The sequence below is a fragment of the Rosa chinensis genome, chromosome 1 (genome assembly GCF_002994745.2).
Source record: "Rosa chinensis cultivar Old Blush chromosome 1, RchiOBHm-V2, whole genome shotgun sequence".
Taxonomy (NCBI): domain Eukaryota; kingdom Viridiplantae; phylum Streptophyta; class Magnoliopsida; order Rosales; family Rosaceae; genus Rosa; species Rosa chinensis.
The window spans coordinates 18,849,013-18,875,935 of NC_037088.1; the positions used below are offsets into that span (position 1 = coordinate 18,849,013).

At 42.8% G+C, this 26,923-nt stretch overlaps 2 protein-coding genes across 2 annotated transcripts; both read left to right on the plus strand.

Annotated features, from left to right (window-relative positions):
• The first annotated feature begins 9,500 nt into the window (after nucleotides 1–9,500).
• Nucleotides 9,501–10,166, plus strand: LOC112202965. The gene has a single exon (XM_024344004.1). It carries the CDS (start codon nucleotides 9,501–9,503, stop codon nucleotides 10,164–10,166), a length of 666 nt encoding a protein of 221 aa, XP_024199772.1.
• Nucleotides 10,167–18,107: 7,941 nt separating this feature from the next.
• Nucleotides 18,108–21,321, plus strand: LOC112184754 (pentatricopeptide repeat-containing protein At1g11290, chloroplastic). The gene has a single exon (XM_024322995.2). It carries the CDS (start codon nucleotides 18,503–18,505, stop codon nucleotides 20,978–20,980), a length of 2,478 nt encoding a protein of 825 aa, XP_024178763.1. The 5' UTR covers nucleotides 18,108–18,502; the 3' UTR covers nucleotides 20,981–21,321.
• The last annotated feature ends 5,602 nt before the right edge of the window (nucleotides 21,322–26,923 follow it).

Below are 26,923 nucleotides of genomic sequence, written 5' to 3' on the forward strand. Positions count from 1 at the left end.
TTTTTCGTCCACTCACTCTAAACGATTTTTAAATGTTTTCCCCTGGGCCCTTCGGTTTTAAATGCCTAGTTTGCAGGCCAGTTTAGCTTGAGGTCGAGCGTACATGGGGTTGAGGCATAGCTGTCATAGCTTCCGCATTATAAAAGTATTGGTCGTTTATCTTGTATTCTACCTTCTTGTACGCCGAAGAAATAGATTGCTCTGATAACTCTTGAGATTAATATTCTTAAGTTTTTAATTGTTTGTGAAATGGGAGATGTTGTGATACGGGGAGCAGGGTGGCTCCCGAAGAATAAGGGTGGATTATTTTAGAAGTGTAAATGTCTTTCTATAGGTTTTTGGGTAGTTCAGTTTTAGAGGGAGTTCCGCCAAATTTTTGGTAGAATTTCTTCTAAGGTGGGCCCCGCAGGGCTACTTTGGATTTCAAGGTGAAATCTGGGGCGAGTCTTGTCAGTTGGTATCAGAGCACTAGGTTGTAAGATTCGGTAGACTTGTTTCGATCTAGTTACCTTATATGCTTGATGTTACTCAGTACCTCCCGAGTGATGGCCGGACTGCAGCGGTTCGCCATCGTTTACTCTTCGGTGCTGAAGTATTCATCAAGTTTGTAAGGTACATGGTTAGTTGATTTTCCTTCAGGTGCTATGCCTCTTATACGCCGACCTCATAGGGATTTCTCTGCATATCAGATTGTTAACGTGTCTTGCACCTTTTCCTGGTGATGTTGATGTAAGATTACCTTACAGGGTTGAGTTATGGTACGAAATGTGATCCGAGGGAATGTGGTGGTTATCTCTCCCTCGATGCCAACAAGTTTGTTGGGGTAAGGTCTAAGGTGCGAGACTGGAGTTCGATTTCGTGTTTGATTGTTAGAGTTGAGTGGGCATAGATTTGGGTTGTCTCAGTCTGCTATAAATTGCTTTGGAATCAGAATTGTTGATGGAAATGGAACTAGTAATATTAGTGGTTCTGACGTTGAACCAAGTTTCAGGAGATGTGTTACGTGATGTGATATGGCATGTAAGTGACATTTGTGATATCATTGATAGTTGTTGGAGATTACTTGGAAATCATGACTGGTTATCTTTGGCCTTTGACCTGACCATGATATTTGGATCTAGTTTTGTTCGGACAGGAAGAAATTGATTTTAGATACATTGACTTATAATTGATCCTTTTGAAGTTTTGGATCGTATTGAGTAAGGAGATAGACAGAATTTAAGTTTTTGATATAGTTTTATGTTTGAAACTTGAGTATTTAGTTGGACGCATAGAGCTTTACAATCTGTTACGATCTTTGCCAGTATTTAATTGAGAAGATTAGAAACAACTTTTGTATATGAGATTGTGCCTATGCGTGTACTTAATTGGTAATCCATTTTGGCTGAAATGGTTGTACCTAAAGTTTGGAGAATAGCGGTAGTGATTTCGTTGGGTATTCATAATGGTGCAAGTGGAATTACTTGTGATACAGAGTATGATTCGAGTTATAAATTGTGGAGCCTTGAAGATTAATTGTGATAGATTCTTGGTGAAGCCTTTGTTAGACAGTTGGATTGTGATTTGGTAAGAGTGGTTAGTGGAATAATTTTAAGGAAATAAGTTTCCCAGTTGACTCCGAAAATATTTCAGATTAAGGTTTGATCAGAATTCTTGTTATCTGTGGGTCAAACGTAATGCGGTTTGTCTTTGCAGTGACGTATTTCAACGGTGATTTAATTGAGGGAGTGGATCGCCATGTGGTTGGATTAATTTCATATTCTAGTACCGCTTTGTGTGATAAGAGATGTTAGACGGGTATCTGTTTTGCATCAAGGTTGTTGTTCGAGGAAAGACTCTGTGAACGGTGTTTGTCATCTAGGAAAATTGGTTGTTGCTTGAGTTGCATACGTATGCTAACAGATTGCTTTGAAGGAATTAAGTGAATTTTACTACTTTGATACCATTACTGGTGGAATTGGTTAAACTGTTTGAGATTTAGTTCTCACTTTAATTGATCTTTCTACCGTATGGTGGCCCATATTTAGAGAAGTATAGGATGTTGTTGGTACGATTGCTATTCAGTCACCATCACTGGTTTATAGATACGATGACTTAGCAAGATGTTGGAGTTGAGTTTGAAAATTAATTGTTTGGACCTTGGGTTTTATCAATGGTTTCAACTGACACTTGAAGTACTAAATTGTTGAGCGACTATGATTGAGTTGTGTTGTTAGATTTATGCTTAGCGATATGAGGTTTGGGGAATTTTGGTGCAATCTTAGTTAGTGCAGATTAGTTTTTGGGATGGTTGTTGTAGTTGGAATATTATTAAATAAGTGTTGTTAGAGGGCAGATCTTCAACTACTTTATCCTCAGTTTAGCAATGACAGTGTCACTTGGGGATATCTGCTTTGAGCCATGCAAGGAGAGTTGGCTATACTCAAGTACTTGCAAGTTTGACGTTGATTATTGGAATGTTATGGTTTGGAAACGCGGAGAAGAAAGAATGAACTACTTTGCTAGCAGTCTGGTATAGAAATTTTGAACATGAACGGGTGTGTGGTAACCGAAGGGTGTCGCCCTGTCCTACCTGTTGTGGAGGTTGCAAACGTTGTAGATCCCACTCGTCTGTCGAAGTTGGCAAAGGAGATTTCGAGGTTGGGAGGAGTTCCATTCCAAGGAGGTACGGATCACATGTTGGCGGATCAATGGATCGAGAACATGAGGACCTACTTCGAGATGGTCGTCTGCGACGACGTTGAGAAGAGGAAGATTGCCACATTTATGCTCCAAGGCGATGCACGAGTGTGGTGGAGTGGCACGCAGAGAGTGATGGATGTGTCCACCATGACCTGGAATGAGTTTGTGGAACTGTTCAGGAAGAAGTACTTTCCGCTTCAGTGAGGGAGCAGTTGGAAAGGGAATTTGTCTCGTTAGTCCAAGGGACTAAGAGTGTGAGGGATTATGAGGCTGAGTTCTCAAGGTTGTATCGCTTTGTGAGGCAGATGGATGCTGAGAGCTTAGCTATGAAGTTTCAGTGGGGACTGAATGCTTCGATCCGGCGCGATGTCGCCGTTTTGGAACTGAAGGTGATGGAGCTCATTTTTGCTAAGGCTATGGCCATTGAGCAGGAGAACCTGATTTTCAAGGAGCAGGAGTCGACTGAGAGGGACTCCCGAAGGAAGGGAAAGGCAACTGCTGAGAGCAGTGAAGGGACAGATGCTCAGGGCGGGTTCTGGAAGAGGCGTAGGACTCATCAGCAGGCGTCAGCTAGGGAAGCGGCTGCACCTGCTAGGGTTGCACCTGTTGGGCAGGGAGCACCTCTGAGATGTTACAACTGTAAGGAGATTGGCCATACTGCTAAGGCTTGCACAAAACTGAAGAACTTGGCGTGTTTTACTTGTGGCCAGACAGGGCATTTCTCAAGGGATTGTACCCAGCAGCAGGGTAGGGGACAAGGAAATCAGCGAGGACAGCAGCCTTTGAGGCATGTCTGAGTGGATGCTAATTTCAGCAAAGTGTAGGGAATGGAGGTGTCTTATCGGCCTTAAGACTTTTCTTGCTAAGGCGAAATGTGATAGTGGAGAACCAAATTCCTTTGTGTGCTGTGACAGGCTTGCCTGATGTCTATAGTTAGACTTTTGCGTGTGGCTTCCTTTTGTAAAATACTGTTTTAGGTGGTATGTTGCATGATTCATTTTTCATTGTTGTAACAGAGGAGTCTTTTACAACTTTGTTTGTATGTGCGATACCATGTGACAATTGATGGGTAGTTCGGCCGAGGCTGAATCTCATCTTACTGTGTTCGGAGATAGTTGGAATGCTTATGGTGATTTTGCAAATAGTTGACTGTGGCAAAACCTAGAGTTTATCGATTGATTTGAAATGAAATGTCATTTTAAATTTAGCAATGAGAGTGTTGTAATAGATGATATATCGATGCAGATACTGTGAGGACAGGACTCTGGACTTTTAGGTAGTTGTGCATAGTGTTGTAGTTTTGCAGAATTGTTATTGCATTGGTACGTGATTGAAACAGGTGAGATGTTTAGATTACCTCCAAGTGGGATGGTAGGATGCATTTGAATTGCGATATTAGGTAAGGTACCTATATCGATTGTTGAGCGAGATGCATGTTGTATGTTGAGGTGTGGAGAATTGATGTTTAGGTCAGCCATATCTCCAAGCTGTTATGTGGTGCGGCATATTTTATTGTTTATATGCCAATGATGAAGTTTACAATGGATCCAATGTGGTTGATCGTAGTGTTGTTGAAATAGAAGTTGTGGCGATCATCATTAGTGTTTGGATTGTTTTTTGTATGGATTACAAAGAAACTTTGATCGGGGATAATTGACTAGTTCAATACCCTATGGAGGCTTCAGAATGAGTGTTTTCTTGTAGGAGAATCAGAATTGGATTTTTGGAGATGAGTTTATTCGTACTTTAAATTTCGGGACGAAATTTCTTTAAGGGGGGTGGAATGTGATTCCCCGGAAATTCGTATTTATTTTCTGAGGATTTTCCGGAATCTAAATTATGGTTATTGGACGGTTTCGTGGCTCGTGGATGGAGCAGAAGTGTCTCGGGCGAATAATTAATTGAAGAATATGGTTTTAGGGGGTTGCCTAAGGTTGACTTTTTATACGTTGGGATTCTCCGAAAACTTCCTTCACGAAAGTTGTAGAGCGCGTTGATACGAGTTCGTGGACATATGGAACGCGAGAATCAGAGTTTGTATGAAAAAGTTATGTCCATTGGAAGAAGTTTCCATTTTTGTATAAATAGGGAATTTCCGAAAATAATTTCATAATTTTCATATTTCCTTTTTCGGAAACCCTTTTCTCTCCGTTCTCTCTCCTCAGCCTCCGCGCGACCCGACCCAAACCCAGTGACCCGAACCGACTTTTCTGGCCGTTCTCGACGTCCACCGACGACGAAACCAACGCAGAAGTGATCGCCACCATCTCGCCGTCCTCCCTCTGGTGCTTGACGGCGACGGAGACCATCGGAAAGTGGAGATCGGAGGAGCTACAGTAGACGTAGTCGGATCCTGTCGGATTTTCTCAGTTTCCGGTGACTCCTCGGCCGATCGTTCTCAATTTCAGAATCTCCTCCTCCTTCTGATCATCCTATTATCCGCCTTGTAGGACGATTTTGCGTGTGGAGTGGAAGATCTAGGTTTGAAAATCTGCGGTGCACAACGAATCTGGGGCTCGATCAGATGGCTGCGATTGGCCTATCTTGCAAGCTTGATCTAGGACGATCTAGGCCGAACCAGACTTAGCTCCAGGTATGAAAGTTGCTCTACTCTTCATGATGAACATTTCTGGATGGCTTGATTGTTGTGGTTTTGAGTTTTGGCCGGTGGTGGTTGTGGTGGTTGCACCGCCGACTGTGGTGGCGTTTTGGCGGCCTTCCGGCCATATAAGGGATAATTTCTGCTATTACATATCTTCTACTCGTCGATACGAGTGTTTTGATATATAATACATAAATTTTGGTGATCGAATGAATATGTTATGATTTTTACGGTTTCGGACCGTTCGATGATTCGATCCGTGAGGATTTGAGCATCTGATCGACTTGTGATTTTGACATATCGATCGTATAAGTATTCCGGAGACATTGGGTGGTCTCGGATGTGGTTTCGCCTCATTTGGCGTCACCTTGGGAATTTTGGTTCGATTTAGGGTTTCGAACGTTATTCCTTGTGATTCGTTGACTGAATCAGAGCTGTAATTCCTTAGGTACATGACGAGGTATTCTTTGGACAACTATTTTGGGTGGTTTGGCTGCCTTGTTCTGTATTGAAGACGCAGCAGGAGTTTCAAGGTGAGTAATCCTACGAAGTTCATTCACGAACGGGAATACCCTTATTGTTTTGAGAGTTAGTTATTAACTGCAAACTATAGTTAGTATTAGTAGGCATTCCTGAGCGGATGACTACATATAGATATATATTTACGTGAAATATATATGTTTTGGTGGTTTGTGGATTTATGAAAACAATATGCATGAAATGATGCTTTTATTTGTTTTGGGGTGTGGCTTTTGGAAAACAAATGATTTGTGGAAATGATTGATTTCGATTTGTTTTGAAAAGCGTTGAGATTTGAGAAAAGCGTTTATATTTGTGTATGAAAACAATAGGCATGAATTGATGCTTTTTATTGTTTTGTGTTATGGCTTTTTCAGAAAACAATGATTATGGAAATGTTGATTTCGATTGTTTTCAAAAGCGTTGCGATTTGTGTAACATTTTGGGTCCAATGCGACTCCTTTAATGTTTTGCTCCAAGGGACAATGCGGCCCGAGGATCGAAGGTCTAAGACCTTGGGCAGAATATCAGGTGATCACGTCTTTGGCCGGACGAGTGGTTACGTTTTCAGTTAGAGCTCTAATCTGTCTGCCATATAGGTAATCCTTGGGGTAACGGAAATTGGTTATTGACAACTCATGACATTACGTATTTTTAGGGAACAAGGTGTGAGTTGCTTCCTTATTAATGGTTTTTAAGGGGACAAGGTGTGAGTTGTTTTCCTTATTAACGATTTGATAGAAATCAAGGTGTGAGTTGCTTTCTATGGTACGCTTATGGTACAACTGATAGAATTCAAGGTGTGAGTTGTTTTCTATGTTTCACTGATAGAATTCAAGGTGTGAGTTGTTTTCTATGTTTTACTGATAGAATTCAAGTGTGGGTTGTTTTCTATGGTACGATTTTGGTACAACTGATAGGAACCAAGGAGTGAGTTGTTTTCTATGTTTCGATTTGAAAGGAAATTATAGTGTGAGTTATTCTCCTTTATTTCGTGTTTTAAGGAATCAAAGCATGAGTTGTTTTCCTTGTTTTTGCGTGAGTTGTGCATGTGTATTTTGAGTTACTCATACGGGCTTGCAAAAGCTTACTGAGTTTGTTGTGTGACAACCCGGTACACTATTCAAATGGTGTAGGGGTTAATCCTGCAGGTTAGGATAATCGAGGTTGAATCGGAGATAGCGTCCTTGCAGCTTTACGGTAGGAAGCCATTTTTGTGACTTTACCGCTGATAAGGACTTCCGTTGTATAGTTAACTCTGAGCAGCATTTAAGTTTTATTTTGTTGTTGACAATTTAATTCGTAAGCTTATGTAATATATGACTCTATGGAGCGGGTCAATATTGAGATAGTGGGTTCAGGGCATCAATATGTACTTGGGTTAAAAGGGAAAAAGTTTCCAGGCATTTTGTATTGATGGCTGAACGTTCACGCATATGTAATTATGGGATTATATATCGATTTTCATGTGTGTAAAATCAGGGGCGTGACACTAACGATTTTTAAATGTTTTCCCCTGGGCCCTTCGGTTTTAAATGCCCAGTTTGCAGGCCAGTTTAGCTTGAGGTCGAGCGTACATGGGGTTGAGGCATAGTTGTCATAGCATCCGCATTATAAAAGTATTGGTCGTTTATTGGTCGTTTATCTTGTATTCTACCTTCTTGTACGCCGAAGAAATAGATTTTTCTGATAACTCTTGAGATTAATATTCTTAAGTTTTTAATTGTTTGTGAAATGGGAGACGTTGTGATACGGGGAGCAGGGTGGCTCCCGAAGAATAAGGGTGGATTATTTTAGAAGTGTAAATGTCTTTCTACATGTTTTTTGGTAGTTCACTTTTTGAGGGAGTTCCGCCAAATTTTTGGTAGGATTTCTTCTAAGGTGGGCCCCGCAGGGCTACTTTGGATTTCAAGGTGAAATCCGGAGCGGGTCCTGTCAGACGGCCTCCAAATTGGTACAGTGGGGGCTCACGCTAGCAAAAGAAGACATAGCGAGGTCCAGCCACACTATGTCCCCACATATTGGATAATCAATGGATTACGACCTTCCAGAGGAAGGGATAGAGGCCTTCCACTCTTTGTACAATAGGATATCCTCGTAACTGGTGGAAAAAGAGGCCTATAAGCGAGTTGCAACCTTAGAAATTCTTCACGAAGAGTCCCCTGACCATGAGGAGGAAGACGAAGAGATTTAACTCGCCCCAGCGGCGTTGGATGACACGCCTCCAAAGGTTAGGGACCCTATAGAGAAAGTCAACTTGGGGATAGCTGATGAGCCTATGGAAGTGGCTATCAGCACGTACTTAGAGCCTAGCGAGAAACAGAGGCTCATTGACCTGTTGCGAGAATACAAGGATTGTTTCGCCAAAAAATACGAAGACATGCCAGGCCTATCTCCTGACTTGGTTTGCCACCAGCTGACAACGTTACCCGAAAAGAGGCCTGTAAAGCAAGAGCAGTGAAGGATGAACTCGAAGACCCAAGTTCTGGTCAAAGAGGAAGTAGAAAAGATGCACAAGTCCGGCATTATCAAGGTGGCCAAGTACAATCAGTGGCTATCTAATATAGTGCCTGTCCACAAGAAGAATGGAAAAATGAGGGTCTGCATGGATTACAGAGACCTTAATTTAGCTACCCCCAAAGACGTCTACCCCATGCCGGTGGTGGACATGTTGGTAGATGTCGTAACGGGACATGAACTGTTATCCTTTATGGATGGAACTACGGGCTATCACCGGATCCCGGTGGCGGAGGAAGACAGACACAAAACCGAGTTCCGTTGTCCTAGCTTCGCGGGCGTGTTTGAATACGTGGTTATGCCCTTCGGTTTGAAGAACGCTGGGGCCATCTATCAGCGAGCTATGAACCGAATCTTCCATGACATAGCCAGGAAGATTCTAGAGGTTTATATAGATGACGTGGTCGTAAAGTCTAAAAAGCGAGGGGCCCACATTGCGGACCTCAGAAAGGTCTTCAAACGCATGTGGTCGCACAAACTTAAGATGAATCCCGCCAAGTACATGTCTGGAGTCCAAGCAGGTGACTTCCTGGGTTTCATTGTCTACTAAAAGGGCATTAAGGTCCCTGAGGATAAGGAAAACGCGGTTATCAACACGTCTCTCCCGCGAATGAAGAAAGAGCTTCAGTGGTTGTTGGGCAAGATAAACTTTTTACGGTGATTCATCTCTAACTCTGCAAGCAAAATCCAGCCTTTTTCCCTGCTGTTGAAGTTGCAAGGACAGAACGAGTTTGTTTGGGAGCCTAAACATCAGAAGGCCTTTGACCGGATCAAAGCCTATTTAGCTAGCCCGCCAGTGCTGGTTCCTCTTAGGCCCGGATTCCTATTAAAGTTATACAGTTTAGCGGCTGAGGCTTCCATTGGCAGCCTACTCGCTCAAGACGATGAAGAGAGCACGGATCATGCTATCTTTTACCTCAACAGGACTCTCACGGGTTGTGAGACGCGGTATACTCCAATGGAGAAGTTATGCCTCATCCTCTACTTCTCGGCATGCAAGTTGCGGCATTACATGTTATCCTTCACCACTTGCATCATTGCTTAGACTGATCTAGTCAAGTATATGTTGTCGCGACCTATCCTGAGAGGCCTCATTGGCAAATGGGTACTCCCCTTGCTAAAATTTTCCCTCTAATACGTCCCACAGAAGGCAGTGAAGGGGCAAGCTATCGCAGACTTTATGGCGCATCACCCTACGCTGGATGTCCCTGCGGTACGCGATTTGGAGGTCGCTGCCGAAATGTTAGAGCGGCCAGACTTAGCGTACCTACCAGAGTATGCCGCGTTGTACCAAGCCACAATCTCCCTCCAACCCTGGGTTTTTTATTTTGATGGTTTCAGAATGGACACATTGGCAGGGGCAGGAGTCATGTTGGAGAACCCAGCCGGCGATCGGTTCTCCTACTCTTTCCAGTTAGAGTTCCGGTGCACTAATAACCAAGCAGAGTATGAGGCCCTCATCATAGGCCTAGAGGTGTTGCTAGAGTTGGGAGTCAGAGACATCCAGGTCCGAGAAGATTCTTTACTTGTTATTAATCAGCTTCTCGAAAAGTTTCGGTGTACGAGTGATTTGCTGGCACCATATTTGGATCGTTCACTCGAGCTTCTGGTACAATTTGATGACATGGACTTGGAACATATTCCTCGCGAGCGCAATTTTGTTGCCTATGAACTCGCGCAACTGGCTATAGGAATAACTTTGAAATATGGAGTTCGTGAGCGGATTTTAAAAGTGGAGCGTCGCTCGCTACCTTCTTGGATTGCCCGACCTGATCCACCTGAAGAGCCAACGGTGGTTGTGTTAGATCCTATTGATGTGGACTGGCATGTCCCTTTGATCGCGTAGCTCAAGCAGCCAGATGCCACCACTGATAGAAAGATTCGCTTCCTCGCCCTCAATTACTTTCTCAAGAATGATGAGTTGCAGCGGCGCGGCGAGGATGGCATCAATTTCGGTGTGTGTATGGCAGCGAAGCAAAACAAATAATGCGAGAAGCTCATGCAGGCGTGTGTGGAGCCCATCAAGTGGGTCCAAAAATGCGATGGCTCATCCGACCCCATGGATATTATTGGCCTAGTATTCTGAAGGACTACATTGCATTTGCGAAAGGTTGACAAGATTGCCAGGCACATGGGCCAGTCCAGCACATTCCAAATATTCCCATGCAGCCTATTATCAAGCCATGGCTTGCGTGAGGCTGGGCTTTGGATATGATTGGAATGATCCATCCTTACTCTTCTCTCCAGCACAAGTTCATCATCGTCGCTACCAATTTCTTCACTATATGGGTAGAGGCTGAGCCTTTGAAAGAGGCTTCTGGCGCCACAATACGCCAATTTATTTTCAATAACATTATTTGCAGGTTTGGCATTCCGGAAGTGCTGGTTTCAGATAGGGGGGCAGCGTTTATGGGGCGTGATATGGAACAGCTCGTCACTGATTTGGGTATCCAGTTTATTCATTCTACGCCTTACTATGCCCAGTCCAATGGCCAAGCAGAGGCTAGTAACAAGATCATTATCACTCTTTTGAAGAAAATGCTCATGAAGAACCCTCGCTAGTAGCATGAAACACTGTATGAGACACTTTGGGCTTACCGCACTTCTAAGCGAAGCCCTACTGCTACCACACCCTATGCTCTGATGTTTGGACATGATGCAGTTCTACCTTTGGAGATCAATGTTCAATCCCTCCGCATCCAGGATCAACCTCATTTGATTGGTGAAGATTACGTCCAGGCAATGTGGCAGGAACATGAATAGTTAAGTGAACAGCGTCTGGTGGCCTTGGATAACTTGGTAATGGAAGAGCAACAAGTGGCTAGCTCCTATGATAAGAGGACACGTGGCCGCAGTTACAAAGAGGGTGACCTCGTTTGGAAAGTAGTCTTGCCTTTAGGGGAGAAGTTGACCGCGCTGGGAAGGACCCTTTGTCATTCACAAGATCCTCGACCGGGGGGCATTTCATCTTAAGGACTTGGATGGAGAGATTCATTGCAATCCTATCGACGACAGATTCTTAAAAAAGTATTACCCCAGCGTTTGGGAGTTTGACGATCCACCCGTTACACCTGCCTCCGCCAGAGGGGGGGGCAACCATAGTCTTACTTTGTTCGCGCCATCCTCTACATTTAGGCCTACCCAGTGGCCCCACTCAAATGTGTTCGCCTCGCCTAGTAAGACTAGGGGGCAACCCTCTACGCATTAGGGCTCTGTCTTCGTGACCCTTAAATTGTCTTTGCGGCCCTTAAATTTTGTAAAACATTTTTAATGGTTATCTCATTGTTATCTAATTTTCCTTGTAATTTGTTTTGCCTGTATTTATTGGCAAATTTCGGTTTCCAATTTCTGTAATCTTCTCACAATAAGTGTTAAGAAGTAGATGTAATAGGGCCTATATATACCAGAGGCTTTATTATATAGTACAGGATTGAAACTTGCAGAGAAACATTTTTGTATTCATAAAGTGGCTTTGCGGCCAGAAGCAACACAGGTCATTCGCGAAAAATTACATTTGTAACTTGTAAAGCCAAAAGTGTCTGTGAATCATAGGATTTCAGATCTTCTAAGAGTTTCTGGATCTTCTTTCAAGAGAGAGTTGGCGAGGCAGTTACTCTTACTCTTCCTCTCTTCACCCCTCTCGAGTCTTGGCTGCAGCTGCTATCATCTGTACTGCAAGGAGAGGGAAGGAAATAATTATCCCAACCTCTCCTATCATCCGTCTTCCGGGCCGAAAGCGGTCATCAGAGAAGAGCGCAGCCCAGTTGCCCCATCTCCCTCTGGAGCAAAACAGAAGTTCGATCCATTAAGTCCAAAGGGTAGGGCGCCAAAGAAGAGTGTAAGACCTTGGGTGGCCTCCCACCCTTCTTCGGTTTGCTCCGCGAAGGGGAACCTGAGGAGGGAGACTCCTCAGAATGTGGTATCCCATGTTAGGAGCGCCGCGAGTTCTTCAGCCTAACTAAAACCAGTGAGTTCCATCCAGGCTTTTAAAAGACTAAAGACACGCGGTTGGCCTAAGATTAAGCCATAAGGCTTGCCCAAGTACTGAGATTTCGCCATAAGGCTTAGGATTTAGAGGTTGAGGGTTATATTGGGAGGAGAAGATTTCAGAAAAAAAAGGAAGAGAAGTATGGCTTGCAAAGTCATTTCTGGGTAAGCCATGGTTGAGTTGATGCTCCCCTCGCCAGGTACAAGTATATATAGGGCCAACCTCAGTGGCCTCAGCCCTTTGATGGACAGTTGAAGTTGATTCAACGCCATCAATAGAATTAAATGCTGAGATCTCGGAAATGAAATAGTTGAAAACACGTGGGCAACAGAACGGTCTTTAAGGAGGTAACCGTTCCATTTTGAGATTATCTTTTGAAACTGTTTTAATGTGTAGTTAAGGCGAAATTGAGTGCTTGTCGATCACAAGATTGAAAGAAAAATTTGGGCCAGCAAAATGGGCTAAATAACTAATGATATTAATAATAATATTGTTCAATAACAAAATAATGGGCCTAAGACTAGAGGCATAAAGACCTCGGCCTGCATAAGTTAAGCGGAGGAAATGTTCATCCAGAAGAAAGCTAGCGTCAGTAGCTTCTTGCTCGGCCTGGAGGAATGCTTCACGGGCCTAGGCCAAGTTTTGAGCTAGCGCCTCGAAAGCTGCCAGGGGTTGCTCTAATTAGGTTGCCGCATGGGCAAGCCTGGTCCTCACAATTGTTTGTTGGGCCTGAAGATCTTGAATTTGGGACTGAAGGTGTCTCTCCTCGAGCTCCATTTCTCTGATTTGAGAGGCCAAGTCACCTAAAAAATCGCGGCTGGTGTCCATATGTTGGGTAAGGGCCTGATAATGTGTTTAGGCCTGTCGGGCCTACACTGCCACGGCTGTTTTCTCATTGAGCCACTTAGGAAGATCCTCCAGCAGCTTGTCTATGTCGGGGAACTGGGCTTCAGTGATGGCACGCTCGCGACGAAGAACTAGGAGGTACTCTAAAGCTCTCGCGAGCGCGCTCGGTGTCAGAATGTCAGGACTCAGGAGGCGGTGAAGGCCTTCCCTAGCATCGTCTACAACTCCAGGAGGAGTTACTTCGAGCACGCCGGCCAACCGCTCTAGTCTGGAAGGAGTTACTGGCGGCGGGATTGGAGCAACAATGACAGGAGCCTCAGGAGGCTCCGCGACGGGAACTACCTCCGGCATAGGTCTAGGATTCACTTCTTCCCCTGCTTCGATTACTTGTGGGACATGGGGGGCAGGTTCGTTCCCAGCTTCGCCTACAACTTCCTATTTAGCGGGATGCTCGCCAATCGCCTCATCGGAGGTGATGGTCACCGCCTCGGCCCAGATAGACTTCTGACCCTGAAAAGGGATGTCAGGATCACAATGACAAATCAAATTGGAATAAATTTGAGCAGCGGTTGCTTGAAAAGGGGTACCTCTTCCACAATTGGCTCGTGGGGAGTTTCTGAAGGGCTGAGAAGGTTTGGAGCCTCAGTTGCCGATTTTTCTTGAGCAGCTCCGGCAGTGTCTGGAACTGAGTTAGAGGCTACTTGCTCTAGGATATTAGTCGCCATTGGTTCATCACGAGGAGTGTCTGGAGTTGGCGACATTTGGGCCTGTGAAGAGGACGCTTCACTGCCGGTGGAGGATGGTCCTTCTCCGCTCTGCCTTGGAGGACCTGTGGACTTGTGACGAACCTGCAAGTAAGGAACGTTATAGGTTGGAGGTATGGAATAAAGGGTGGGATTTTCAATGTTTTTTTTAGAGTATGTAGTACCAGTCGATCAACGATTGGTTCATCTTCTGCCCAGGGGTCAGTCCGGGGGTCGGAGCAACTATGCTTGCGAGCCAGGGCGATAGCGGCCTGTTGGGGTCAAGGAGTGAACTATTACATGGAGTGAACTATTACAAGAAAGCATCATAGTCATGGGGTCTATAGACTACTCTTACCTCTTGAGGGTCTTCATAGTCAGAGGAGTCTTCGGTTTCAGGTTCAGTTGCTATAGTCTTTTGCTTCACGACCTGACCGGTGGCTGGAAAAGCAGTGGCCACTTGACTGCTGGGAGACGGTTGACCTCTCTGCTAAAACAAGATAGAAATTAAGACAGTAGAAATGGGGGAAATAGAGTAGAAAGCATGTGAAGGAAATTACCTCTTGTAATGGTTCGCGGATTATGATGCCGGCATGAGCAGGGTGAGGAGCTCGTGTGGGTCGCGGAGCCTACATTGGTCACGGAGATTGTGCGTCATCTTTAGGGAAACTCGCGAGCAATTCAGAATCAACCTCATAGGGATACCTCATATCCTAGAAGAGGGTCGCGAAAAGTTCGTCATCCCTTTGCTTCCAGCAGTTGACAGAAACTTGAGACCACCAGTAGTTGTAGGCCTCGGCGACCCCATCAATGGGGATAATTTCATCAGCACAATTAGGAAGGTTGATAAGGGAAAGCATGCTCTGGGCTGGTGGAGATCCAGTTGGGGAGCCAATTCTGTGCCAGGAAGTGTAGTAGTTCCAAGCATCATAGAGAGGAAATGGCCCTAACTGGGCCAGGCCGAGTTGGCGAGCAAAATGATTGGGGGCGTAGAGCTCGTAACTAATGTCATCAGCCACGAGCCTAATATCTGTACAGGAGATCGCGCGGCGAAAAGCCAAGCCTGCGCGATCGCTATATTCAGGGTCCCCAGGAAAGAACCTATGTTCGAGTGGAGGCGGGAAAATTCAACTAAGCACCAAGCCTAAGTCTGGCATCTCATCCAGAAGGTATAAATACGAGAAACATTCAGAGTATGGTGGCGAAGTGTACCGTTCATTGCGATAGAGCCATTGACCCAAGAGTGCATCAGTCGGGGGAAGTGGTGGAATGTCATCTCGGCGGAAATGTGGGAAATAGGTTTGAATCCAGAAGTCAAGAATCCAGAAGGGGCCAGAAATGCGAGTCTTGAAAGGGTGCATTATGGCCTGGTAGAGAGTACGATACAGCGTGCCCAGTACAGGTTGTCTAAGACCTACGCAGCGGCCGTTATAGAGGGCTGTGGCTAGAGAAGTCCAGGAACCAGTGGACTTGTTGGAGAAGTGCAGAAGATGAACTTACAAAGCCAGTACTCCAAGAAGACAATGCCCCCGGTCGCGTTGTGCGCTTTGCGATAATGGGCCATCCATCAAGGGTAGGAGCCACTGTGGGCACCGCAATCGGCTTAGACCATCTGTGAAGGGAATTGGACAGAGTCAAATTGACCATGTACGTAGGGCTGGTGATGGAAAGAATTTCCAGCAATGTAATGCCCATCTAGCCAAATAGGAAATCAAAAGTATTGCTGGCTGTATTCCAGAAACAAAGAATCACGGCCATTAGCAAGGGATTACCGCCGCGCAGGAGTTGGAAGCATAGATCGATGGTGTGGGTAATGCCCATCGCGTCCCAGCGAGCCAGGTCCCTTGCTTGGACTTCGCTGTACCAGGTGAGCTCTGCCACGGGGATTGTTGGCTAAAACCCTATCTTGGCTCTGTACCGATGTGCGCCCAAACTGCTGAAATCTCCAGGATTCCTTTGGAGGACTAGAATGGGGCGGCGAATGGGTAGACCGTAGAGGGTGAGAGCGTCCTCTGGAATAGGATCTCGAGGAGAAGGGCCCAATTCGGCGTGAGAATCTAGAAGATCGAGCAGCAAAGGCCTCTGAATGGTGGTTTGGGCAAGACAGCGAGCGCCGATACTAGTTCCGCAGATATGGGTAGTCGCCTCAATGATTTCTTCCTCTTGGTCTATGATGAGTTTCTTAGGTGGAGCCATTTGTGGGTTTCTCTGAGAAGATGGTGTTAAACGAGGAGATTTTTTAGGTTTAAGGGACTGGAGGAGTTTCTGATGTGACAGGTCTGAAGTGGCTGCGAGTTTAAATAAGACATTTTGTGAGGGAAACTATGCGACGAAAAAACGTTTCAAGATCGAATATACGCGAGCCTTCATTAATGGTCTCGTTTCAGTAATAAGTCATGTCGTTTAAGTCCCCTTCAATTAGTTACAATTCTGCGGGTTTGATCTCGGGGCCTGGGGGGCAATGGTTTAGCCCAAAAGTAATTTTGGTAAGATCCCTTTAGGGGATTAAGCATAGCAGACCGATACCTGCGGCCCAAAATTAAGTCTACTTGGGTTTGGGTCATAGCTTTGCCCATTCCGAAATCCATAAGGAAAACGAGCCCTTATTGGAATCAAGCAGCGGAGATTGAATAGGAAACTTCAATCAATAATTCTTCTATGGCAAGGAACAGTCGAAACCCTAGGTATAAATGCCAGGTTTCAAGGATGAAAAAGACACAACTCTGCAATCAATCTCAATGATTATCAAAGTCTCTCCGGAGCAAACCTACCTTCAACCTAATTGAAAACCAGCCAAGCAAGGGTAACGTCCTTGCAACCTAGCGAAGCTAAAGTCACGCTTTAGCAAACCCGTGCTTTCTCCAAAACTTCCCAGTGATTGCTCTGCTTAACCTACAACGTTAAGTATCGATTCAATGAACGCAAGAGATCATAACCAAACTCCTTACCCGTAAGGCAAGAAGTCCTTTTCCGAAAGGCAGAGAGAAGAACCTTGTGACGAGGTTGGTGCTCTCCTCGTCCATAGTGTTTGAGAAGAAGTCAAGTCAAGGGACTCCCCGACGACCACAACCCAAGGTGCTGGCACGCCTGCGCACGCTCAAAAGAGACTGTTTGCAACCAGACTGGTTTTGGAGCCAAACAGATTGAAACAATGATGTAAGTTGTCGATCATAAATTCTCTACAAACTCTAAGTTTAGATATCTTAACAAGCTTGGAGATATCTCCATACAAAAGAAGAAGTGGAGGGTAGAAGAAGGGAGGTTGCAAGTCCCCGAGAAAAGAAGACAAAGTAAATTACTTGCAAACGGCAACTTTTATAAAAATTTACCTCAAAAAAATCATCGGAAAATCGTCGAAAAAGTCATCAGAAAGTCGTTGGAAACTGGTGGTGGCCGGCAAGGCCGGTTGCTGGCCGTAACCTGGCTGGAGCTGGCTGCAGGCAAGGCTAACTTTTGCTTGGGCTGTTGTTTGTGCAGGACTGCTGCGCGGGGCTGCCAAGGAGAGGCTAGCAATTGCGTTGGCCAGGAGAAAGAGCTGCGTTAGCATGCGTGCTACGCTATGGGGTTGCTCGGGGGCGCTGGCGAGGATATCCTTAAGCGCTTGCAAGGCTAACGTGATGGCTTTGTCGTGTGAGGCTATCTTGGCATGCGAGGCTAGCTTGCAGGGTGAGGTTGTTGGGTAGAGCGAGGCTAACCAAGGTCGTAGCGAGGCTAAGGCTGACGCAAGAGCGCACTGTGCATGCGTGCAGGAGAGGGGATGAAGCGAGGCTAACCTGAGTGAGGCTAACCCAGCCGGTTAAGTGGTTTGCAGGACTTCCGGCGGCCAGTTCGGTGGCTTTCCAACCTGTTCTGGTTGTTCCGCCATCGGTTCTGGACTCCTGGGATCAAGGGCTTCAAGGTGTGCGGTGGAGGTAGCTAGGGTTTCGAGCTTATGAATTTAGGGTTTCAGGGTTAGGGCTTCATGCTGATAAAGTGTTTTAGGAAATCAGAAATCTAGAGAGAATTGAGTTGTACTTTCATTGATAGTAGGGGCCGGCCTCCTTATATAGAGAATTACAATTAGAGAAAATGAGTTTTATAAGGAAACTGAATCATACATTGAATAAGATATCTCTGAGAATATCTATAAGACTAACTATATTACAACTCAGACAAATAATTAGAGTCTTACAAGAAAGAAATAAAATATTTTATTATTTGATCTATCCATTGCAGATGAAGTCTAGCAAAAATAACTGTCATGTTAGCCTTTAAATTCAATTTTAACACACCTTATTTGAGTATTTGACATATCTCCATTGGGAGATAATCCCTCAACGACCACACACGCATTTTGGGATAATCTAAGGTGTCCCTCAAATGCATTTATACTCCAAATTTTAGCGTGTTTCGTCACCGCTATCAGAGACAATCGAACACAAGACCTCCCGCACAAACCCTCTTAAGCCTCGAGGCCTTGCCATCCCGACACCTCTAAATAATCTGTGATTTTGATTTTGGCACTTGCACATTACCCACCTCCATTCACCTGATTCTTATCCAATCCAAAACATATAAATTACCAAAACTCATGAAACGCAGAGACAAGCCATACACAGAGAGGAGATGAGCTCACAGCTCTTGCCAGTCACACCTCTGCTCTCCATAACCAACACCAAAACACCATCATCACCACCACCCCCAATATCAACTAGACTTCCAATACCAACATCAACATTTCACCAGCTTTCCCAAAGAAGCCACATTCCTTCTCATGTCTACAAGCACCCTACAGCCATACTCCTCGAGCTCTGCACTTCCATGAGAGAGCTCCACCAAATCTTCCCCCTCATAATCAAGAACGGTCTCTATAACGAGCACTACTTCCAGACCAAGCTCGTCAGCCTCTTCTGCAAATACGGCAGTCCAATTGAAGCCCACCGGGTTTTCGACGCCGTCGGGGACAAACTCGACGTTTTCTATCACACTCTGCTTAAAGGGTATGCCAAGAACTCCTCTTTAGGGGAGGCCATTTCCTTCTTTTGCCGGTTGAAGCATGATGGGGTTGCCCCTGTTGTGTATAACTTTACTTACTTGCTCAAGGCTTGTGGCGATAATGCTGACCTGAGGAGGGGGAAGGAGATTCATGGCTCTCTGATTACCAATGGCTTTGCTACTAATCTGTTTGCGATGACCGGAGTTGTGAATTTGTATGCTAAGTGTAGGCAGATTGATGATGCATATAAGATGTTCGATAGAATGCCTGAGAGGGACTTGGTTTCTTGGAACACTATTGTTGCTGCTTATGCGCAAAATGGGTTCGCCAGGAGAGCTTTGGAGTTGGTTATAAGGATGCAGGAGGAAGGCCAGAGGCCCGATTCCATCACATTGGTCACTGCATTGCCTGCTGTTGCAGATTTTGGGTCCTTGGTGATTGGAAAGTCGATTCATGCCTATGTTATAAGAGCCAGTTTTGAGTCACTTGTGAACATTTCTACCGCTCTTCTAGACATGTATTCGAAATGTGGATCTGTGGCCACTGCTCGGTCGATTTTCAACAGGATGAATCACAAGACTGTTGTTTCCTGGAATTCCATGATAGATGGGTATGCACAAAATGAAGATCCTGAGGAAGCAATGGCGATTTTCCAGAAGATGCTGGATGAAGGCTTTGAACCAACCAATGTTACTATTATGGAAGCTTTACATGCTTGTGCTGATTTGGGAGATCTTGAGCGGGGAAAGTTTGTGCATAAATTATTGGATCAACTGAACCTCGGATATGATGTCTCGGTTGTGAATTCTTTGATATCCATGTATTCCAAGTGTAAGAGAGTTGATATTGCTGCAAAATTGTTTAGAGGCTTAAAGGGTAAGACCATCGTCTCATGGAATGCCATGATATTAGGTTTTGCACAGAATGGTCGCGTCAGCGAGGCTTTAAGTCACTTCTGTGAGATGCAATCTCAAAATATAAAGCCAGATTCGTTTACAATGGTGAGTGTAATTCCAGCTCTTGCAGAGTTATCAGTTACACGTCAGGCTAAGTGGATTCATGGACTTGTTGTAAGAAAATGTTTTGACAAAAACGTTTTTGTGATGACTGCTCTTGTTGATATGTACGCGAAATGTGGAGCTGTCCACACTGCAAGAAAACTTTTTGACATGATGGATGACCGGCATGTGACAACATGGAATAGTATGATCGATGGATATGGAACAAATGGGCTTGGAAAGGCTGCTGTGGAACTGTTCAATGAAATGAAAAAGGGAATAATAAAGCCAAATGATATAACATTTCTATGTGTGATATCTGCTTGCTCTCATTCAGGTTTGGTGGAAGACGGTCTTCAATTCTTTGAAAGCATGAAGGATGACTATGGCTTGGAGCCTGCAATGGATCACTACGGTGCGATGGTTGATCTTCTTGGTCGAGCTGGCCGACTAAATGAGGCTTGGGATTTTATTCAAAAGATGCCTATGGAACCTGGCATTACAGTCTTTGGGGCAATGTTAGGGGCTTGCAGAATTCATAAAAATGTTGAATTGGGGGAAAAGGCAGCAGATAAAATATTTGAGTTGAACCCTGTTGAAGGTGGGTACCACGTTTTGCTTGCTAACATATATTCCACAGCTTCAATGTGGGACAAGGTGGCCAAAGTGCGAACAACAATGGAGAAGAAAGGGCTCAAGAAAACTCCAGGCTGCAGTTTAGTGGATTTAAAGAACCAGGTTCACACTTTCTATTCTGGAAGTACAAGCCATCCCCAATCCAAGAGAATATATACTTATCTGGAGACACTGGGAGATAAGATCAAGGCTGCTGGTTATGTGCCAGACACAAATTCAATTCATGATGTGGAAGATGATGTCAAGGAGCAATTGCTAAATAGCCATAGTGAGAAGCTGGCTATTGCATTTGGACTCTTGAATACTACCCCGGGTACAACAATACACATTCGAAAGAACCTACGAGTTTGTGGTGATTGCCACAACGCAACCAAGTACATTTCACTAGTAACTGGAAGGGAAATCATAGTGCGTGATATGCATCGGTTCCATCATTTCAGGAATGGAACTTGTTCTTGCGGAGATTATTGGTGAGTGTGCGTTCACACAATTTTTATTCTTGGGAGCTGCATATTGGTCGCTGTAGATTCACAAATTTAAAGTGTCATTGAATCGTGGAAAAGCAAAGCTTTCAATAAGTGATGCAGATTGGAGGTTAATGTGGCGACAGATGCAATTGCTGTATAATTACCGTCACAGTTTGTCAGAATTAAGATTATTAGATTAAGAGATACTCCAATTTTGCACTCACTGGAAGAGAAAAGTTTCCTAATTTTTTGTTCTTACGTACTAGAATCATATCTGATTTTCCCTTTTTGGGTTACAAACATATTCTTTGGAATTGTAGGGTTCAATTAAACTTTTGGCAAATCCAATTGCTGAGATTAGTTTTTTTTTTCCCTCTCCCTGATAGGAAAGGAATACTTGTAATCTCTGTGTGATGACTAAATGCATTATCACTTATCTTGGGTGGAATGAGTTTATGATGTTTGCAAGCAGTCATAGGACATGGGAATATTTTTATGTTGTACGTATGTGTTCTCTCTGTGCTATCCTGTTATCAGATATTAAGCTTAATTTTATAGATCATGGAATGACCATCATAATTATATGTACCATTCACCAGTGACAATCACAATCAGTAAGTACCTTTGAGTTCGTATGTGAAAGTTATTGTCAGAAAATTAACGTTACTGTTTCAAGAAACTGACTATAAATGACAATTTCACTTTGGTAAGTTTTCATTTTCAGAAAGTGACCCCAAAACCCTAACTGAGATTCTCTCCAATTCGACCCGCGAGGCGACTCTACCTGAAAGCTGATACGCTAAAAGTAGCACCCAATTTAACCCTATAAAATGTAGTTGTCAGTATAGCATAAGTATGGATCGTTCAAGCTGGGGATAGAGGATACACCTGTAATTGCATAAACAAATAAAGAATTAATATAAGTATAAGGTATTATTTACAAAAATAAAACAAATAATATATACAAGTTAACGCAAATAGGGGGTTTTAGGATTATAAAATCAAAAATTAAAATAAATAAAATAAAGAAATTGTAAAAACACATATACAAGAGTGGAACACAAGGAACAAAGATCAAAACCACATCCATATGAATGAAATCCAATCACAAATCCTATAGTTGATCTTATATGTCATGAGAAAGAAGTTGACCATGTAAAACGTTAGTAAGCAAACGATTTCCCATATTTTACTTTCCTTGAATATTTAATCTAAGTGAAAGCACCTAAATTAAACCTATTGAACATGCAATCATAGTCTAGAAAGCTATCTACTCAAGAACACATTCAATGCATGAAGAACAAAGAAATGATCGATGTCAACCAAAGTGCACAACCTAGTATGAAAAAGTTAATTTATTTACAATCCTCCTTAATTGGTTTTGACTTTTGTCCAAAGTCTTTCCTACTTATGATTTAGGTTTACAAAATTATTAGGTGTGTTGTTTACCTAAATCTAGCTCCAATTACATGAAAATCCTGTAAGTGTCGACCCAAATAAGATAAACATGTAAAAGTTTTCTATAAAGCAAAACCGATCAAGCAATCTCACATAAGCAACATAGATATCACAACTAGAGAAATTGCAACTTTTATTCAAACATAGAGACGGGCTTTAAATTTTGCCCTTAATATTATATGTTAACTAATTACATAGTTCACAAAATCAAACCAAGCAAACTTAAAGAAGTTCATAAGGAAAAAGGTAAAATTACACCGTGAAGCGGATGAGATGAACACTTGAGACGTTGACCTTTGAAGATCTTGAAAGCAAGTCTCCTCAAGGCTACTGCACAAGGTGGATAATGGCTAGGCAAGATGATGCTCACGGGCTCCTTCTCCTCCTCCTCCGTGGCTTGAAGACGCAGAACCAAGAACTAGAGAATGGTGTGATGCCCCAGAAATTTGTATTTACTTTTCAAAATCTAAATTGTGGTTATTGGACGGTTTCGTGGCTCGTGGACGGAGCGGAAGTGTTCCGGATGAATATTTAGTCGAAGATTTTGGTTTTAGGAGGTCACAAAGATTGACTTTTTATTTGTTGGGATTCTCAGAAAACTTCCTTCACTAAAGTCGTAGAGTACGTCGATATGAGTTTGTAGACATGCGGAACGCGAGAATCGGAGTTCGTATGAAAAAGTTATGAGCAATTGAAAATTGGGAAAATTCTATAAATATAAGAAAATTTGGGAAATTTGCAAAGAAGGATAGAATTTCCAGAACTCCAGAAATCCCTCCCCATTTCGATCACGAGCCCAGTTTCGCCCAGCCGACTTAACCGGCTTCGTTCTCCGCCGTCCGGCCACCATAGGTCGAGATTCTTGTCCACATCTCTTCGCCTCTGTCCCAACTTCATCTCCTTGAAGTTTCACGGTGTGGGTAGACTTGTGCACGACACTACAAGGCCGAGAAGTTGCACGGTGGAGCTGCGAATCGTCTCAAATTGCCGGCCTTGGTTCTCTCAGCTCCGGCCACTATAGCTCGAGATCCTTGAGGGCTTTTCTAGCCCAGAAAACGTAGAAGCTATACCCAAGACGGCTTGTAGCGATTCGATCTGTGGTCATCGAATTTTGGAGTTATGAAACTAGGGTTTTTCGAATCTATCGGCTTGCGAGGTAAAATTCAATTTTTTGGCTTATAATCTGAATATGGTGTAGTTATGAAAGTTTCAATTGGAGTTAGGATGAAGAACTTTCATGTTGGAAGTTTTGTCAAATTTTGAATTTGGGTGGGCGGCAGCGCAGCCACTGTGGTGGTGGTTTCCGGCAACTTCCGGCCACCCCAAGAACAGTTTCTGTGCTTTCTTGTGTTCTACGTGTCAATACGATCGTTTGCACATATAATTCATAAATTTTGGATATTGTATGATTAAGTTGTGAATTTTCAAAGTTATAGGATTCTCGGTTCGATTGATTTTCGATCCGTGAGGATCCGGACATCCGATCGACTTGTAGTTTTGATATGTTGATCGTTTAAGTATTCTGGAGACCTCGGGTGGTCTTGGATGAAGTTTCGCCTCGATTGGCGTCACTTTCGGATTTTTAGTGTGTTTCGGGAGTTTCGGAATTAAATGGTTTTTGTTAATTCGTGTACTGAATCGGGGTTGTACTTGCTTTAGGTGATTGGCAGTACATCCGGTATTTTATCTTGACTATTAGAGAAGACGCAGCGGGATTTTAAGGTGAGTAAATCTCACATGGTTCATTTACGAACCGAATTATTTAATTGTTGGAATTGTTGTGATAATTGTAAATCGTTTTCAAATTAAATGCTTTGTTTGAAATAATATGAACTCGATCGACTACGGTTCATAGGGCTACGGCTCCCAGGTAGAAAAATGAATTTAAGTATAAAATGAATTTCTTGGTTTTAAAATGTGTGAACTATAGTTGGTATTAGTGGTCATTCCTGCGTGAATGACTATGTATATATATATATATATATATATATATATATATATTTACGTGGAATGTATATATGTTGATGGCATGACATGGTGATATGCGTATGATTTGTGAATTATTGGATTATTATTCTGAGCATTTACTCTTTTCGGAAATCCAATATATCATTTGATTGATTGATGTGATTGTGTTAAAGAGTATCTTGAGTTGAGTGTAACATTTTGGGTCATGTGGACTTCTAAATGTTCGGTCTGAGGACCTTTTGTCACATTGGTGATCGAGGCAAGTATATCGGGAACCACGCCTTTGGCTGGGTGAGTGGTTACGATAAGTTAGAGCTCTAGTCTGTCTGCCAAATGTACGGCTTGGGGGATAACTTCGCGTTATCGTGCCCTTGAGTACATTGTACTGCTTGGGGGATAACTTTGTGTTACCGTGCCCTTGAGTACACATTTTTTAAAAAAGAGAGTTTCAAGTGGTTTCTTTCTTTTATTGTCCAAGAGAGACTTGATTTTCATGTTATGAGTGAGTTGTGATAAGATGATTTATTTAGAGTTGACGGGTGATCATCTACTTGGTGTTGATGGGTGATCATCGACTTTGGTGTTGATGGGTGATCATCGACTTTGGTGTGAGTTGTTTGAATTCTTTATCGGCTTCCGTTTTATTCTAATTGTTGATTTTAATCGTAATCTCCTGAACTAAAATTCGACGCAGGGATTACTATGGTTTTGGTTGGTATACTTTTGGTGATCTCCTGAACTAAACTTTCGATGCAGGGATTACTAATTGTTACCTAGTGTGATTGTGTGTTTGGTTGTACCTTGTGGAGTTATATTGTCACTTTATTTAATCTCATGAATTGAGAAATTATAAGCATGCGTGACGTGAGTCACTTTATTTGAGTTTACTCATACGAGCTTAAAAAGATTACCGGGTTTGTTTTGTTCAATCCCGGTGCACTATTCTATGGTGTAGGGATTTTTGTGCAGGTTAGAATATCGATTAATCGTCGTCGAAGCTAAGGTGTACGTTGGGTAGCGTGGAGGTCGAATGGTACTCTTAGTTTTAAGTCTTCCGCTGTGTAGTAAGTTGTGGTGGGTGTGTTTACTTATTGAGTTGTCATTCAGTTTGATTTGTAAACTATCTGTAATGTAATATGTGACTCTAAAGAACGAGTCGGTATTGACATTGTGAGCTCAGTTGTTTTGTTGCTTAATTTAAATGAAAAATTTTCTATGTGTTTTTCTTGTGCTTGTTAAGTTATCGAGTTTCGGATTTGAATTTAATTATTCAAAATTCGGAGCCTGATAAATGGAGAGAGTTTTTCTGAAGTTGAAAAGAACGAAAGAATGAATGAATGAGGCTTGCAGGGTGCATCTATATGTAGGAGACGTCTAGGGCTTCTGAATCCTTCTTTTAATTTCTAGGAATTATCTAATTGATCCACACAGCATTAGCCAATCAGATAATTCCACGTCATCCTTCCTGTGTCATCAACCAATGGGAAGCCTCCTAAAATAACACCTTGATTTAAGGGAGATTATTTTTGCCGAATATCTATGGATTTTTCTGATTTTTATCTCTTCAATTTCAGGCAAGAATAAAATGTGGACTTCAAGGAATGTAGCTGGACCTGTTTTCAACCTTTCTGCATGTTGTAATCCCTTGATTTTTTTTTTCTTATTATCTGCAGAAGTATCCCTTTGTCCACAATCATATCTATATACATTTAGGATTTAATTGAGATGTCATTATCTAGATATATACTTGAAATTCGACCAAAATCAATCTATGTCTAATACGGACTCCAAATTTAATTTTTTAACCATATTTTCTATTCAAAAATGACTCTCAATCCATATCACCTTCTTAGAGGACGTTTTGAGCTTGTTCTTAGGCTCTCCTAGTTAGAGGTGTGCATAACATGGTACAAACCGGCCAAAACCGACCGATAAATATGGTTTGATTAAGGTTTTTTAACTTTAAAAATTGAAAATCGGTTCAATACTGAACCAAACCATTTATGAACTGAGTTGGTTTGGTTTCTCTTGTACTTAAACCGCGGAACCCGAACCGACCGGTACGTTGGAAATATAAGAGAAAAAGTTTTTTTTATATATACACATAATAAATATATATTCATTTGTCCGGTTTGTTCTAAGTAAATTCTAAATCTCTAGTTATAACTTTATTCTCAAATGATATACTACCATATTGAATTCAAGGCTCAAAGGCCTAAAACCTTAGTATATAATCGCTACAATTTTTTTGATCCTCTCATATCACATCTATGACCTCTCAATCTCTGACCTTTAATATTATCATATTAAGCTAGTACCGATGGCTAAGTCGTCAAATAAGTGAATCACTTTGAATCTAATTTAGATTTTAGTTTTTGATTATATGTTTTGGATTTTAATTATTGAATTCTAAATTTAGATAAGTTAACATAATTTCAATTATTGAGATTGAATTTTTACTATGAATTTTTTCATAAATAACATGTTAATATTATATAGATGAAAACCGCCTAATCGACCGAAC